The sequence below is a fragment of the Chaetura pelagica genome, unplaced genomic scaffold (assembly GCF_000747805.2).
Source record: "Chaetura pelagica isolate M959 unplaced genomic scaffold, ChaPel_1.0 scaffold512, whole genome shotgun sequence".
NCBI lineage: Eukaryota > Metazoa > Chordata > Aves > Apodiformes > Apodidae > Chaetura > Chaetura pelagica.
The window spans coordinates 1,076,068-1,093,103 of record NW_009952482.1 but is presented as its reverse complement, the minus strand read 5'-3'; the positions used below and the strand labels follow the sequence as shown (position 1 = coordinate 1,093,103).

The following is a 17,036-nucleotide window of genomic DNA, read 5'->3' as shown; positions in this document are numbered from 1 at the left end:
GACAGCCCTTAAAAATGTAAAGCTGATTTGTTTTTAGGAACCTAACAAGGCTTTGAAAGAACTTCGGGATTTTTTTCCTGTTACAAAGGACTGACGTTTTTGTTGACTAGTCACTTAAGAACTAGACACAGTCCTCTTCCGGAAGAAAAGTACATTTTCCTATATTACATAACTGAGGTACATCACTACTCCCTCCCAATCTCAAATGCACATTAAAAATACTTGGAATTGTATAACTACAGTCAGGCAAGCGGTTAAAAATAATTATACAATGTTATTTTACCATTATTAACCATATTAATGCTATGGTTAGAAATATTCTTCCTATTATTATAGCTATCACTTAATTCAGGATTTCTACTATACAGATATGTTAAAGAAAATAAACTTACTATGTCAAGGACTGTTTCATTTTACACAAACATTAGTTGGGGTTTAACACAAGCTACTAGTAAATATAACATAAAGAACATATTTTAATGAAAATGTATTTCTAAAACAATACTTGTAGGAAACAAGAAAATGACTAAATCATTCACACTGACTGTCTCTAAGATGTTGGTTCTCACTGCGAGTCTCCTCCAGCTGTTGCCTAAGTAGTTTATTCTGCACTTGAAGCTCTAATTTCTCCTCCTTTAGCAAAGGATAGTCTGATACCTCTTGCAGTTTTTCTGTCAACAGCTGATTCTGTTTATTTACCAATAGAACTTGGGCCTTCATTGACTCCAAATCCAGCTGCAGATAAAGAACATTGTAGAAATTTGAGAATGGTCAAACTACTTAACAATGATTTTTTATTTCACCCTTTTTTTCTTAAATGTACCTCAAATGCACTAATTAGAATACAGCTTCTTCAAATTAATGTTTACAATTACCTCAAGCTCTTTCGTGCGTGACAGAGCTTGCTTGAGCTCCTCCTTTTTTGAATTAACTGCAATGGCTTCTTCATGCAAAAGAATAGCTTTCTCTGCAGGAAGGATTACAAAAGCTGAATTAGAATTATTTAGAGTATTACAGTAAAAAACCGTATCAGCAAAAACCAGTTTAAGCTGCTAACCCCAACATTCAATTTTATTCATGACATAAAAAAGACTGAATGTCATACAGAATCCTTCACTCTGTATATATACACACATGCATACATACGTGTATATATCCTTTAGAATTAAGTAAATCAAATTTATATGCACATGATATATATCATTTCTTTCACATGTCCCTAACATAGAAGTCTAAATACGTTGTGTGTCCCAGCTCTCTTCCTCAAGCTCCAATTAAACATCTTGTGCACAATAAAGGTAGGAACTGGCAAGCATTTCAGAGTTCAATTAGAGAATGAATGCACCAGTAGGACTTCAGAGGGAGCTGGGAAACTGAAAAAGGGAAATGCTTTGCAGCCTCTGTACCAAGCAGCAGCTTACAGTTGCCATCTGAACTGCAAGGAGTTGCTACTCTGTCACACCATCCTGCAACATATTTTCAAAATCTATTTTGATGGCTTTTCTGTCACTTTTACCACTGTTGCTGAACGCTGATTAGAAACAATAGCATACCTGTTAGTAAAAGATCTAAACAGCTACGTTTTTAATCTCAGAGAGATGGTTACCTTTATTTTTTTTCTCATCTTCAGTAACTTTGTTGGTTCTGGCTATGTATTCTTCTTTCAATTCAAGCTGGTATCTATAAGTAAAACAAATTATGTATTCCCAAAGTATGTGTGTGCACACATGCACATGCATTTGTGTAAATTCCAGTCTTTCCCAACTAATCTATAATCAACCAATTATTTATTGGCAAAATTAGTTATTACAGAACCACTGAAATGAATGGAAAGGGCCTTGCCAATAGCTTCATTTGACCACCTCCCCAAAAAGCAAGATTACCAACAACTCTAGATCAGGTCAGCTGTGGCTCTTAGCCAATTCTCAAACTCAAAGGGTGCGTATTCAACCACCTCCCTGGATGACCTGTGCCAATACTGCTCTAGCATCCCAGTAATTTATTGTTTTTCTCCCAAGCCACAATTTATGGACCTTGCTATATGAACTCAGAGGTTCTATCAGGGTCTGATAGTCCCACAATTGTCTTGAGAGACCTTTATAAGGCCCTCTCCCGTTTCTTCATTACTTTCTTGAATTGGGGAGCCCAAACCTGGGCATGGTATTCCTAGCACAGCCTTCACCAATACCTGAAGAGGACAATAACTTCCCTCAGTAGCTACTAACACTGCCCATCATACTGTTTACCTTATTTCCCTGAGGGTGCTGCTGGCTCCTAGTAAACCTGGCATTCACTGTAACTCCCACATCCTCTTCAGAAATGTCAATTCCTCTTCCCTATTTATGCTACTTCATAATGATATCTTTCCCCCAAGCACAGAACTTTGCAACTCTCCTTGTTAAAATTCCTAAGATTCATGCCAACACAATCCCCATACTTATCAAAGTCTGTCTAAACTGAAACTCTGCCATTTGTTGTGGAAGCTCATTCCCAATTTAAGCCTCACATTCAGAGTTGTTGAGGATGCCCTGTGTCAACACCCACATCACAAATTAAGGTGTTGGACAGTATGGGTCTCAGTACCAGCCCCAGGGCTTTTCTGCTCATCATCAGCCACCAGCTAGATAGACACTGAGGACTGCCCAGGTACACCACTACTCATAGCCCAGCCGTCATCCAACTTCGCCATTCAATTTTACTGAAAATTACAGAAGATAAGAAAGCTCAGCATTGTCCATGACTGGGACATAGATAATCAGTGTTTTCAGATATTGCCATACCCATCCTCCTGCATTTTTGCAAATGGTTCAGACCACTCAGACCCTTCTCCCAATTATGGTATTTAATGTTTACCATAGAAATAAAAAAGGATTCATTTTCTTGCAAGCATCATTATTTCTACACAATAAATAGTTCTTTGACACTTTTCATCAAGGATTTGGGACAAAAGGACATAGATTTTAGACATCTGCCATATGTCTAAAATATTGTGTATGTTAGTAAAATAAGCTAAACAGAGTTCACCCTTAAAATAATTTGCTTCTCCTTATGAACTAAAAGCATTTTACAAGCATTATTCATAACTACCTGTTAGGGACTAGGTAAAATAAGATACCAAGGAGGGTAAATTAGTTGCATTTCACTTTCTCTGACACAAACTTCAAATCTACTCAATTTCAGCTGAGGCATCATTCTTACCAACTTACTCTTCACATCTTTCCTCTGTAATATAAACAAAGGCACTCATTGCTCACTGGTTTGCAATAAAAAGTATTGATACATTGGGCATTTGGCTCAGCTGCCTAACTGCAAGACTGGTTCATGCCATCACATACACATCAACAATAATATGCCTGTGTTGAATTGCTAACTTTCCCTTCATTCTTTTAATTGTGGTCAAAGGAAGTCACTAATACTAATACTGCTTCATATCCTCTTGTCTAAACACGTAATATCGTATTTCTTTCCCAGATAACACACAAACAAAACTGCAATAATATAACCTACAAGCAAAAGAGAATTACTTTCTATAGCAAGCTTTTTCTGAACCTGACAGAACATTTTGTCTCCCTAGCACAGAGTTAAGCAATAATGTAAAGAATTCAAACTGATTAAAACAAAACTGTTTTCAAATTCCTTGTTTTGCTACACTTTTCAAAAGAAAACCTATAGAATTTATGATTCTGTTGTCACAGGAAATAGCATGTGTCCTATCAGAGGCAAAAGAAAAAAATTTACTTTAAGAGTTCTGTCTTAAGCTTTTGGTCATGTATCTCCTCTATGTTCTTCACAGCAACTTCCCGACGTCGAAGTGCATCATCAATAGCTTTATTTTTCTCTTCCTGAAGTTTCTGAGTGCTGAAATATCCACAAATATCCATAAATACACATGACCAGTTATAAAGTCAAAACATTAGTTTCTGGTTGGTTTTGTGTTGATTTTTTTAAAAAATAACATTTAGAGACACCAAAGGGGAATATGCTTGTTTGGAATATGGTAGCAATTTAAAATTATTATCAAGATCTGTCATTGTCATTCATTAAGAACAAAGAGATGTGACACAAACTAAATTGCCCTATACAAAATCCAGTATCAATCAACCATCCCGTTTAACCTTAGCTCAGTTTCCCACACCAGAAAGGCTCCAGAGGAGACAGTGCTAAACATGCTATTCTATCAGCACCCTCTGCTGGCTAGTTAAAAAAAACAAAACCCAACACATTTTTGTTAGTTGGATCCTCATTCTACTATAAAAAGCAGGTGTCAAAGTAATGACATTAAGCAGTATTAAGAATCTGGCCAAACGTGATCTAGTTGGGTTTTTTTTATTATTTAAATAAAGAAAATATATTGCTAAGGACTAGTTAACAAACAAACAAAACAAAACCAAAACTAATAAACCAAGACTAAAGAAGTAAAACAGCATGTACATGTTTTAGGAGTGTTAGGATTACATACAGTGTTGTTTTGTTGTTGGGGCTTTAAGTTTGGTTTTTTTAAGCATTTCAGAGCAAATATCTGGTTGCTTGCCTCCAAAGTGATGCTGCACAGTTTTGGTTGGACGAGAAGCAATACAAAAAGAGCCTGCTAACAATGACAGCATACAATATTGCTTGAAATGCAAAATATGCCTTATGTGATATATAATCTATTTCAACATCATAGAAGCAGTAACAACTTGAAACATGCTTTCCAGAAAAAGGACATCATTTAGCATTGTACATGTCTTTCAGCAACTTACACTTCAAATGCCTCAATTCTTTGCTTCAGTTCCACCTCTCTGGTCCTTATGACTTCAATATCTTTCAGTAGACTTTGTCTCTGAGCGTATACTTCCTTTGCTTCTATCTGAATCACAAAACATTTACCTCTAGTTTTATTTCACACTTTATACAGTATCTACTATTTAACACACTCAAAGTTTCAAGGATCTGTTTCAGTAGTTGGTGTTACTCCAATAACTATTATTTACATAGTAACCATTTAAAGTAATAGCCAGAGATAGATTTATTTATTTCCTTTTTCCTTTTACTCTGAGTAAAAATGTTTTAGATGGTGTCACTACTGGCTACCTGTAAACACTCTTCTTTCAAGAAATGGCATTGATTAAAACTTTCATAAAAGGAAAAACTGTTTTCTAAAAGTTACAGAATAAACATATTCAAACAGATAATAGTTTCACAGGTTCTTAATAAAAACAAAATTGAAAAACCAAATGCCACAAGCTCCTGAAAAAACATGATTTTAAACTGAAACTGAGCCAGCCATCAGTCCTTCAGTTTTTGCAATTTAACTTCTAGAAATCAAAGAAACTGTAAAAGGAACCCTCTAACTGATGAACATGCTCAAAACAAAAGTCATATATCTTCTTACTAATATAAAAGGGCTTTTCTTGTTCTTAAGCACACAAGCCATTACTTGTCTCCAAAGAAATAGTAAGTGCCTAAGAGGAAAAAAGTTATTAATATTGCCCTATGAGTGCATATCAAGTTTACAAGCCACATGCAGTTGATAGTGCTGAAAGACTTAGCTGTTGTTCCTGGTGCAAAAAATAAGAGTAGTTTGTCCAGCCATATTTCCTGGGCATAAAATTATCTTAGTAAGGGTTAAATGACCTTCTAACTTTAATATAAGTACATTTCAATTCAGTAGAGCTGCTGGTAAATGAAGCATATACTTTTCAGTGGGTGCAGAAGCTGACATGAGCAACCAAATACACAATGTGTGACTGATATGCTCATCTCGTCAGCCTTTTGTTTTCTTTAATTACTGAATAAATTTCATGCCCACAAAATAAAACTAGTAGCATAAAATAGACAGTTTTCTTGTAAGCTTCTAAGGATGTAACAATTAAATAATTTCATAAAGTAGTTATAAAATGTTTAACTTTCAGATTGGAAGGTTAATAGTAGGAGACCTGTAAGACTGCTTTGTTAACCAACCTTATGTGGTGTCTAGGGGAATGAAAAAAAACAACAAAACAGAAAACTCCACCACCACACCAAACAAAAAAAAACAAACCAACAAACCAGCAACCACCACACCAGAGCAGAAAGGTGGACAGCATTTGTGGATGACTAAATTATCTGGATAGAATGATCTACTGCAGACAGCAGAGGGGGTGGGTAGGCAAAGAGCCAACAGAACAGCAAGCAAATTATTCTTCCAAAAACTGAAAGGTAATAGAGACTGAGAGAAGCAATCTTGAACTATATGGAAATTACTGTGTGCTGCAGTAGCTGTTACTAGTATGGCAAAATACCAAGAGTTAACAGCCTAAAGAAGTAATTAAACAAAAAAAGTATTCAAAGAAATTAAGATGTTAGCTTATCATAAAGACAGTGGCTATTAATATTATTCAACATATAAAAACATACAGAAATGGTGTATCTATACCATCCAGACTATACATTCTATTTCGTTTAGAGACCTTCTTAGCAATTGAAATAATTCTTACGACACCTAAAAGCTTCACTCCAAAAAGAGAAAAGTCATATCCACTTTCTGTTGAAAAACTCTCAGTGATCTGAATTCAGCAAAGTTATTAAAAAAAGATTAAAAAGTATTTACTACATTTAGGTTCTTTAATCCTAGCTTACAGAACAGTTCCTCTTCCAGACAGCTCTACTTAAATATTTACTCATAGTCATTCTTGTTCTTGCTTAAATGTGTTCCCCCATTCATGAGAACAAAATTAAATTCAAAGTTTACATTAATAAGCCAAGTAAAATCTGAAGCTCAGTCTCCCAGTGAGAAAAGTTTCATCAACTCACAGAATCATTTTTTACTAGATTAAGAAAAAAATATTTGGAACTTTACCTCTTGTTGTTTTTGAAGCCTCTCAATAGCATTCCTTTCACGAGAAATCAAGGCTTCAGACTTTGCTTGATGTGTCCTCTCTAACTCATGACGCAGCTCAGAGATTTCTTTCTGGGTCTGCGCTTTCTCCTCCATTTTAATCTTTGCTATTTCAACTTCTTTAAAATGTTCCAGCTTTTACATAAAGGAAAAAGAGAGGGTTAAGTAGGGCTATCTTCAAATCAATAAAGACAATCCCTTGTCAGACAATTCTAAATTTCACTTAGAAACTGTTAGGAAATATCTGATAGCTTGAGGAAATTAAATTACTGGGATAAAAGCATCTCAGCAGCTCATAGCATTTGCATGTCTCACATAGTTTCCATACATCTATTTGACAACCAAAGCAAATCTTATACAAAACTAGTAGCTTTAGGCTCGAGCAAAACAGAAACCTATGAAGACAAACACACTGCAGGAGTGACAGTCTGCTTGTAATTAAGGAATGGCCACACTCTTTAATTCCTCCTCTGAGACAGTCTCTATTCTTGTCTCTTTCCCAAATAACTCCTTTTGTCCGGTTAGGTGATGGAAGAAATGGCAGAAGCAGACATGTCCTGAATTGCTCAGGAACAAGAGAAATTTATCCAGACACAAAAAAAGTAAAGGATATTTAAAAAACGCAGAACATGCAACTCCACTTAAAGAGGGTTACAGAAACAGAAGTCCTGAATCACAGACTTCTTAGCACAACTGAAAAAAAACAACACACAACAAAAACAATATGTAAATTCATACAAATAGGAAAGTGCACATCTTGCAAGTATACAGAAGAACCATAGGGGAACATCTCTCCAGACAATGTGTGAAGTGCAGTATCTGCAAGAGCAAACAGGGTTATAAAGAATTGGAATAAAAAATTGGGAGGAAATGGAAAGCAAGCATACAAGTGAGGAAAAAATGAAAAAAGAATAAAAACAGAATGATAGAAAAACTGTGAGACTGGAGAGAGCAAGGAGGTTTAAGAGGGGGGGAAAAAACACAGCAGGAACGTTTCATCAAGGAATTTGGGTCTGTGGGCATAAATTCTGTGAAAAATTCTGTGAAAAAAGAAATGGTGACACACTCAGCATCACTTGAACATCCATAAATTGGATTAGAAATGTCTTACAGTAATTCATGTCACATTACTAAGAAATCTGTCTAAAGTTAATTGAATTTAGAAGTTACTTCTATCTGGTTAAGATTCAAATCTCCTTTGTTACAATTCCTTTGCTGAAACTGAGACAAACCTAAAAAACATGAGAATTAATGTTTTTTACATACTAAAATGACAGTGCCTGTTGGGGAATAAAGCCTAAATGAAAAATGAAGGTAAAAGACCTTGTCAGTTTTAACTCTCTGTTCTTCTACTTGTCTAGCTGAATAAATATGACTAATTTGATTCACTTAGTTTATATGCATATGACTGAACTAAATCTTGCCATGGATGTAAAGAAAAGCAAGAAAAGCTTCTATAAGTAAGTTGGGGATAAAATGACAACCAAGGAAAATGTAGGCTCTCCCCTGAAAGAAACAGGAGACCTAGTTACTCAGAATATTGAGAAGGCTGAGGTTCTCGATGATTTCTTTGCATCAGTCTTCTCTGGCAAGTGTTCCAGCCTCATTGCAAAGTCCACAGAAGGTGGAAGCAGGAACTGGGAGAATGAAACACCCACTGTTCTCCCACTGTGGGAGAAGAATAGGTTTGTGACCATCTAAAGAACCTGAAGGTGCACAAGTCTACAGAACCTGATGCAGGAATGTTTCATCAAGGAATTTGGGTCTGTGGGCATAAATTCTGTGAAAAATTCTGTGAAAAAAGAAATGGTGACACACTCAGCATCACTTGAACATCCATAAATTGGATTAGAAATGTCTTACAGTAATTCATGTCACATTACTAAGAAATCTGTCTAAAGTTAATTGAATTTAGAAGTTACTTCTATCTGGTTAAGATTCAAATCTCCTTTGTTACAATTCCTTTGCTGAAACTGAGACAAACCTAAAAAACATGAGAATTAATGTTTTTTACATACTAAAATGACAGTGCCTGTTGGGGAATAAAGCCTAAATGAAAAATGAAGGTAAAAGACCTTGTCAGTTTTAACTCTCTGTTCTTCTACTTGTCTAGCTGAATAAATATGACTAATTTGATTCACTTAGTTTATATGCATATGACTGAACTAAATCTTGCCATGGATGTAAAGAAAAGCAAGAAAAGCTTCTATAAGTAAGTTGGGGATAAAATGACAACCAAGGAAAATGTAGGCTCTCCCCTGAAAGAAACAGGAGACCTAGTTACTCAGAATATTGAGAAGGCTGAGGTTCTCGATGATTTCTTTGCATCAGTCTTCTCTGGCAAGTGTTCCAGCCTCATTGCAAAGTCCACAGAAGGTGGAAGCAGGAACTGGGAGAATGAAACACCCACTGTTCTCCCACTGTGGGAGAAGAATAGGTTTGTGACCATCTAAAGAACCTGAAGGTGCACAAGTCTACAGAACCTGATGGGGTCCATCCATGGGTCCTCAGGGAGCAGGTGGATGCAGCTGCTAAGCCTCTGTCCATCATATTTGAGGTCATGGTGGTCTGTGGAAAAGAGATTGGCTGGATGGCTGCACCTAGAGAGTTGTGGTCCATGGTTCAGTGTCAAAGTGGAGGCAAGTGATGAGTGCTGTTCCTCAGGGGTCAGTACTGGGAACAGTGCTATTTAACATCTTTGTTGGAGACATGGACAGTAGGATTGAGTGTATCCACAGCAAGTTTGCTGATGATTTGAAGCTCTGTGGTGTGGTTGACACCCTAGAGGGAAGGGATGACATCCAGAGGGACCCTGACAGGCTGGAGAGGTGGACCAGTGCCAAGCTCATGAAGTTCAACAAGGCCAAGTGCAGGGTCCAGTATCTGGACCAGGCACAAATATAGGCTTGGGGGTGAATGGCTGGAGAGCTGTCCTGAGGAGAAGGACTTGGGGGTGGTAGTTGATGAGAAGCTCAACATGAGCTGCCAGTGTGTGCTGGAGCCCAGAGAGCAACTGCATCCTGGGCTGCATCAAAAGTGTGGCCAGCAGGGCCAGGGAGGTGATTCTGCCTCTCTGCTCTGCTCTGGTCAGACCCCACCTGGAATACTGTGTACAGCTCTGGAGCCCTCAGCACAGGAAAGATATAGACCTGTTGGAGAGGGTCCAGAGAAGGGCCACCAAGATGATCAAAGGGCTGGAGCACCTCTGCTGTGAAGACAGGCTGAGGGAGTTTGGGCTGTTCAGCCTGGAGAAGAAAAGGCTCCACGGAGACCTTAGTGGCCTTCCAGTACTTGAAGGGGTCTACAGGAAAGCCGGGGAGGGACTTTTCATCAGAGAGGGCAGTGACAGTCCCATCACTGGTTAACAGCTTTAAACTGAAAGAGGGTAGAATTAGGTTAGACATCAGGAACAAATTCTTCACCCTGATGGTAGTAAGGTGCTAGAATAGGTCACCCATGGAGTTTGTTGATGCCCCATCCCTGGCAATGTGTTCAAGGCCAGGTTGGATAGGGCTCTGAGCAACCTGATGTAGTGGGAAGTGTCCCCGCTCACACAAGGGGGTTGGATCTAGATGATCTTTAAGGTCCCTTCCAACCTTAACCATTCTGTGATTCTATGACTGACTTTAAATCTGTGTCTAAAAATCCTAACTAATTATCAGATTATCATTTTTCTATCCAAATAAACTATTGATCTTGACAGAAATTTATGGAAAAAACACAACTTATTAAATGAACTCCAGTATATTCTCTCTGCTCCTTTTTTCAGATAGAATAATTATTGATGGAGTATGTGACAAAAAATTTCTGGTTTCATTCCCAAAACGAAAAATTCTCTAAAAGAGCTGCCTTCAACTATAGGAAGGAAAAAAAATATAAATACTTAATAACATTGTCTGTTATTACTTTAGTGTTTCTGTGTAATACTTTGGAATACGTATGACAAATTAATTCAACTATCTACCAAGCAACACAGCAGCAATTCACATCTCAGTTGCTACACATTATATTGAAATACAAGCTTCAAAATCTTAACTTGGAAAGAAAATTAAGAGTATGACTAAGCAGAATAGAATTTTCTACAAAACAATATAATCAAAGAGCAAATAAAAGTTACCATATGAACACAATCAAAATAAGAAATAGCTGTGTTACAAATTAACACTAGAATAAAAAACTTAACATTCTGTACACTTTAAAGAAAAAAGGGGAATGGAAAACATACACGTGCTATACAATCAAATTAACAATTGATAGTGGATTAACTTAGCCTTCTGTGTTTGTTGTAACTCACTACTTTATCTTTTCTTTCAATTCACCTTAAGTATTAGAAGTCTGTAATATGCAAGGTCAAAATTAAGAAATGTGTCTCTCAAATTCAATGACCAAAGTTATACCTTTTGACACATTTCTGCTTGAAGCTGCTTCTCTATTTCTTTTCTATATTCCTGAAGTTTTACTTCTAAAGATTCGTATTTCTGATGCTGGGGATAAGAGTCTGCAAACTGTTCTTCAATCAGCTGAAGCTTCTCAGCTATAAAAGAGCAACATATCCATCATAATTTAAAACAGTCATCACAATTAGCCTACCAAAGTTCCTGCAGGAACCTGCCTCTATAGGAAGTTCCTTAGTTTACCTAAGTAGCACTGTCATAGAAAGACCTGTGTGGTATAAAAGCAGAGGGAGCACAGAAATTGCCATTTATCAGCTTTCTGCCACACAACATATACCTAGGAGGAGACACTTAGCTGTTTAGGCAGTATTTGTAGCATTACATAGTCATTCATCATCTTGATCATGACAAGAATTTTCTTTTGCACGCAACTTTTTTGCATTTTTTTTTGCATTGTTAATCTCACTGAAAGGCTTGCATAGAAAGAAAAGCAAAGGAGACATTTACAGTTCAGTTTTTCAGAACACATCTCAGCACATAACATTGACAGTCCACCTCAGATGTTCTTGCTCTTAGTTAAATGCCTCAGAAAACATCTGACCGATTAATTAAAAAAAAATAATCATAACAGGACCTTTGCCTTATTTTAAGAAAGGTTAGAAAACCTATGTACTAGTGATAGGTATAACCTGTACTCATCATTACTTTAGGCTGCATCTGAGTAAATGACAAATTTATACCATTCATACAATTTAGAAATCCACATTATTTACCAGTATGAAAACATGTGGGGAGACTTGTTTGCTGAGATAGAACTTACCAAGAGATTGTCTGAAAGGAGGCACTGAGGTTGTCTGAGTTTCTGTGTCCTGAGTTTCCTTACTTAAATGATGCTCTGTAAGTCCGATTAAGATCTGCATAAGAAAACCTATCAAGATCAAATATATTAGTTAGTTCTGTTTGCATACCAAATTCTTGAGCCTGTAAGGAAATTAACACTATCACTGTACAAGAAAACCTATTCAATTTATGGAAAGAGCTAAGTATTTAAGTAAAAATCTATACTAGTAAACTATGAAGATTTTTGTTATTTTATTATCTCACTCTCTTCCTTTCATTCATTTCTCTTTGTCTCTTTGACTTCCAAGGTCTTTTGAGAGGACAGATTATTACTCCTAATTACAAGGTCATTAAGCAACAGGAGTTTCTGAAGATCAGGCTACTTCAGGTTATACAGTATCATTAGGTTTCATCAAGCAGACATAAGAATTATTTGTTATATAAAACAATGGAAAGTCAGTTTAACTAGTTTTTGAAGTATATCATGCAAGCTAATATAGTCAAACACAGACCAAAACCTGGGCTTGCCAAAGTTATCTTGAAAAGTTTCCAAAGAGCATTACATTTAATACCAGATTACAATTTTTTTTTGTATTTCTAATATTCAAGTCATTTATTTTGTAGGTCAATGTTAACACTTAATCCACACCAAAAAGAGGTGCTGGATAATCCTGAAATATATTTATCATCCTGATGTACTGCAACTTTCAAAATCTTACCGAAGCTCTATTATTCCATACCAACAAATACTAGTCATTTTAATTTCTACTGCTTGCATCTTAATAAAAACAAAGATGACACAATTATTTATCTTTGTCTGTATCATGTATAAGCATCTTGTACCTTTATTTTCCTTCCGAGTTCCTGAAATCTGTAAGAAATAAAAGATACTTTAGCCAGTCTGTTTCATCACAACCATAATTTGAACTTCAGTTCAAAAACAAAATAAATTTACCAGTGATTTGTAAAGATGGGATTTTGGACTGATCCTCATCAAATGAAGAAGATCTTGCACAGCCCACAGCTTTGGGGGAAAAAAAAGATAAGTTAGAAAAGGTTAACTGATTTAAAATAATTTCAAAGATGTAGTAGGCACCATTTTACAGTTGTAGAATGTTTTCCATTCAAGAAAGATGTATTTATTGCCTTGTAAAACCATTCTCAGAGGCCTGCTATTCTACTACTACATTTACTTACCTCCACTACCTAAGACATACAGCAGCCAGCATGTAGTTCATCATCAGCTGAAGCTGTGATAAGACAGTTTTGTTTCCTCCCCATTCTGGACACATGCTCTTGCTACTTTCCTTGCTCCCTGATTTATCATATAAATCAGACAAGCTCACTAACCCAAACTACAACTAACCACTCACTGGGTCAAAAAATTTTCAGTTAGGAACAACTTCACCCCACTGCATACTCAGAGGAGAAACAAAGAGAGGGCAAGGACTGCCCTTTTCAGCCACAGCTTGTAGTTAGAACAGCTTAAAGTGACCACAAACTTTCAGGGAATTGAATGGCCAAACACAAGGCCAGCTTCAATCAGGATCAGATTCCCAAGTGCTCTGACACACAGTGTCACAAACAGTCATACCCAACTAGGACTGTGGGGAAGCAAGTGTGAGGTAAAGAGGCTTGCCTCTCCAGAACAGCATCCTTAGCTTATTGTCAATTTAAAATATTAATTAAAATTACCCTGAATAATGAAATATTTTATGGAGACAACCAGAAGCTGTACCTGTGGGGTTTTTTCACTATCACAAAAGGGTTTTTTTTTCAATTCTGTTGGAATACAACAACCCCCAAAAGGCAAAGTTCGTAGAAGCCTTAAAAGCAGCAATTTACTGAACTTACCTTCTTCTTCTCTAATCCACTTTCTGGAAAGAAAACAGAAAGCGAATACTCATAGCCACATCTCTGTAGATGATCTGCCACCAAACTGTTGGAAGCTGTGGTCAAAAGTGAACTTTCATCACTTGGAACAGCCTGTGGCTGAAGCTCTCCTCTCAAAATTGGGTGCATTAGGTCTTGGATTAGCTGTTTTCGGAGCTGTGTCTGATACAGAAACGACATTATATTCTCAGTTTACATGTTATTTGATTAGTTTTTATTTTTCAAAATTCAGGGGAAGTCTCACTTTACTTGTACATGTTATATTGCAACCAATGTAACAAAAACAGGCAGACTAACTTTAGCAAAACTTAGAATAGTGCTTGAGACACCATGCCTTTCTTCAAAATGCTCTAACAATGGCTACAGTGACCTTTGACTTCCCCTCAGTATGTATCAAATGTTGGACTAAGAATCAGCTTTGCTTTTCGTCAAGAACCCATGTAAACTCCAGTCTAGTACCCTTAGCTTCATTTTTACATCACTGCTTTCCTGTTCCACTTCCCTCTGGCTTAAATAAAGCCTGCTTGATATAGCCTCAATATCAGGTGTACTTGGAAAAAACTCTCTAGTTCTCTTCTGAGTCTCATGTCCACAAGCTGCTGCTGCCATCACAAACACAGATAGGAAAATAAACAGGAAATTCAATGTCTTTAATGTACATTATTTAGCAGGGAAGCAAAAGAGTACTAATCAAAAAAGCCTACAGGCACTAATAATAATTAAATAGCAATGTTTATTATTTATTTGCATTCTGTAAGTTACAACAAAGACAAAAAGTAACCTAAAATTAGAATATCTTCCTCCTGGAAAAGAAAGAAATAATAATTTTCTTTATATTATTATACAAATCGTTTATAGCATATTAAAAGATCATGATAGAAATAGTGGTTTAAGCTCTAAACTGCAGGTATGCAACAGTGACAAATTTGATGAAAGAATTACCAAAAATGGGATGAAATACTGACCAAACCTAAAGCTAGATCATCAGACTAGCCTGGTACTTTAGCACAGCTTTCAACAGAAATTAGGCTTACAATAGAGACGTGAAGACAACAGAAGAAAAAAATTTTCCTTAGTAATTTCTGAACTTGCCCAGTTTCAACCAACTTTGGTAGAGATGACATTGTCTCAGAACAACCGAGACCAGCAACCTCTTACACATGTTGTGACTAAGTGCAGGTGGAAACCACAGGGCTCCATCTCTGCCCCTACTATGGGAGAAGAAGAAAGACATTGTTTTCCATATGTTGGCCATTCAGAGTACCTGTAGCTCTGCCTCTTGCCAGCAGAAGCTATCAGATAAAAGCAGGAGAAAGCTGGGAGTACTCTCATTAGAACATGTAATCCATAAAAATCCATAAGAAATACATAATAAACCAAACTGTATTAATTCTTCAGCTCAGAAAAGCTACAGAATCTTAAATACGGTGTGTAATCTTCTAGATTAGACAGGAAAATGAATGTCTAGATAGACAAGGAAAATGAAGCAGGAAAACATACTTAAATAGCACGCCACCTGACAATTAGTTAAGTCAAACAAGAAAAGAAACAGTTCCAGCATTGCAGGCTTGATATGGAAATCACTGAGGGAGAAACAAGTTGTCCTGAACAGGGGATTCCTGGCCATAAGATTATCAATTATATTCTTAAATTATCAATCTTAATTATTATTTTTTTTCACGTTAATGAATTTGACATAACAGTATTTTTTTTCAATGGCTGGTGAGATAAAAATGTGTATTTAAGTATAGAAAGATCAAGGCATCATAAAAAATAGAATCAGATTATGTTTAAAGACTAGCAAAACTGAAACTGGATGAAATACAACATTTCAGCATTTAAAGCCTGATATAAATTTCTGCTAATAACACAAGGAATTTATTGTTTGGAAAAAGCAAGATGCGGATGTGTCAATCAATGACTAGCACCACCGGTGGGACATGCCTCAAAAAGAGATATATGCAGCCTTTCACACTTTCCCACCAAAACAGGGAAGACTTAATACCATTCTAAACTTTGACCGAAAAGCTCACAACAGTCATGATCTTCTTCCTTTAAAAAGGGGGAGAAAACTTCAAAGTGTGTAAGGGCTACCGGGATAACCACCAATGAGAATACTTCACCTACACTTGTTCAGCACTGTAGAACAAAATCACAGAATCCTAGCAGTTGGAAGGAACCTTGAAAGATCATCCAGTTCAGCCTCCCTGCCAGAGCAGGATCACCTAGAGCACATCACACAGGAATGCTGAAGAAAAGGAATAATTGCTGCCTACAAATAATCACGAGGAGTAAGAGCTACTTCCACTGAAGGATACTTTCTGCACAAGAAAAGAACACCATAGCAACCACAAAGAAATGCAGGCTACAAATCAGAACAAAGTTTCACTTCTGAACACAACCATATTCTAAGACATCCTCCTGAGTGAGCAAGCAGGGAGAAAACAGCTCAACTAGTTTTAAAACAGAACTGGAATAATTTAGGATAATTCACATAGTATGCTTACTTATAGTAGGTAATCAACAGACTTTGTGAGCTAAGGGATCTTTTCCAATCCTCTGTACCCATGTATTCCACTTCACTACCTATTTTTCCCAAGCATAGACATTTTTAAAGAACTGATGAAGGCCTTTAACCCTCCTGGAAAAGACTGAGACTACTCCACAATAAAATGCATTTTTGTCTAGGTAGAATCTTTTATCTGGCAAAAAGAAAAGCACTGAATACGAATCAGGCTGCGGCAAAAGCAATACATTGGGGAAGAGGGGAAAGCAGCTTCACTTGGCGTGACGCTGCCTCCGATGCTCAGTGGCACACCGAAGCACGGGTGGAAACAAAGCACACCTTTAGGGTGTCCAGCACACCTCGGCTTTTAAAAGTCTGATAGAGCCTTTTCCGGAGTTCATCCTGGGACAGCGTCTCCCTTTCCACCGAATCCATCCTGCCCTACAACAACAACAGACAAGACGTTACTGACTCCCAGCTCGGCCCCCAGCCGGCGAGACGCCCGGGCCTCCCCGTCGGGCAGGTCTCGCTGGGGCAGCCTCCC

At 37.0% G+C, this 17,036-nt stretch overlaps 1 protein-coding gene across 1 annotated transcript in view; it reads right to left on the bottom strand.

Moving 5' to 3' along the window:
• The window catches only part of OFD1 (oral-facial-digital syndrome 1), a 33,716-nt gene extending 16,704 nt beyond the window's left edge, over positions 1–17,012 (bottom strand). The window contains exons 1-12 of the mRNA XM_010008796.1: positions 16,832–17,012; positions 13,948–14,148; positions 13,049–13,117; positions 12,937–12,964; positions 12,074–12,181; positions 11,257–11,393; positions 6,821–6,994; positions 4,743–4,849; positions 3,739–3,858; positions 1,607–1,680; positions 876–967; positions 546–735 (exon numbers count right to left, since the gene is read on the bottom strand). Coding sequence (XP_010007098.1) covers positions 546–735; positions 876–967; positions 1,607–1,680; positions 3,739–3,858; positions 4,743–4,849; positions 6,821–6,994; positions 11,257–11,393; positions 12,074–12,181; positions 12,937–12,964; positions 13,049–13,117; positions 13,948–14,148; positions 16,832–16,927 — 1,396 coding nt within the window. The 5' untranslated portion in view covers positions 16,928–17,012. The remainder of the gene's footprint in view (positions 1–545; positions 736–875; positions 968–1,606; positions 1,681–3,738; positions 3,859–4,742; positions 4,850–6,820; positions 6,995–11,256; positions 11,394–12,073; positions 12,182–12,936; positions 12,965–13,048; positions 13,118–13,947; positions 14,149–16,831) is intronic.
• Positions 17,013–17,036: the final 24 nt, after the last annotated feature.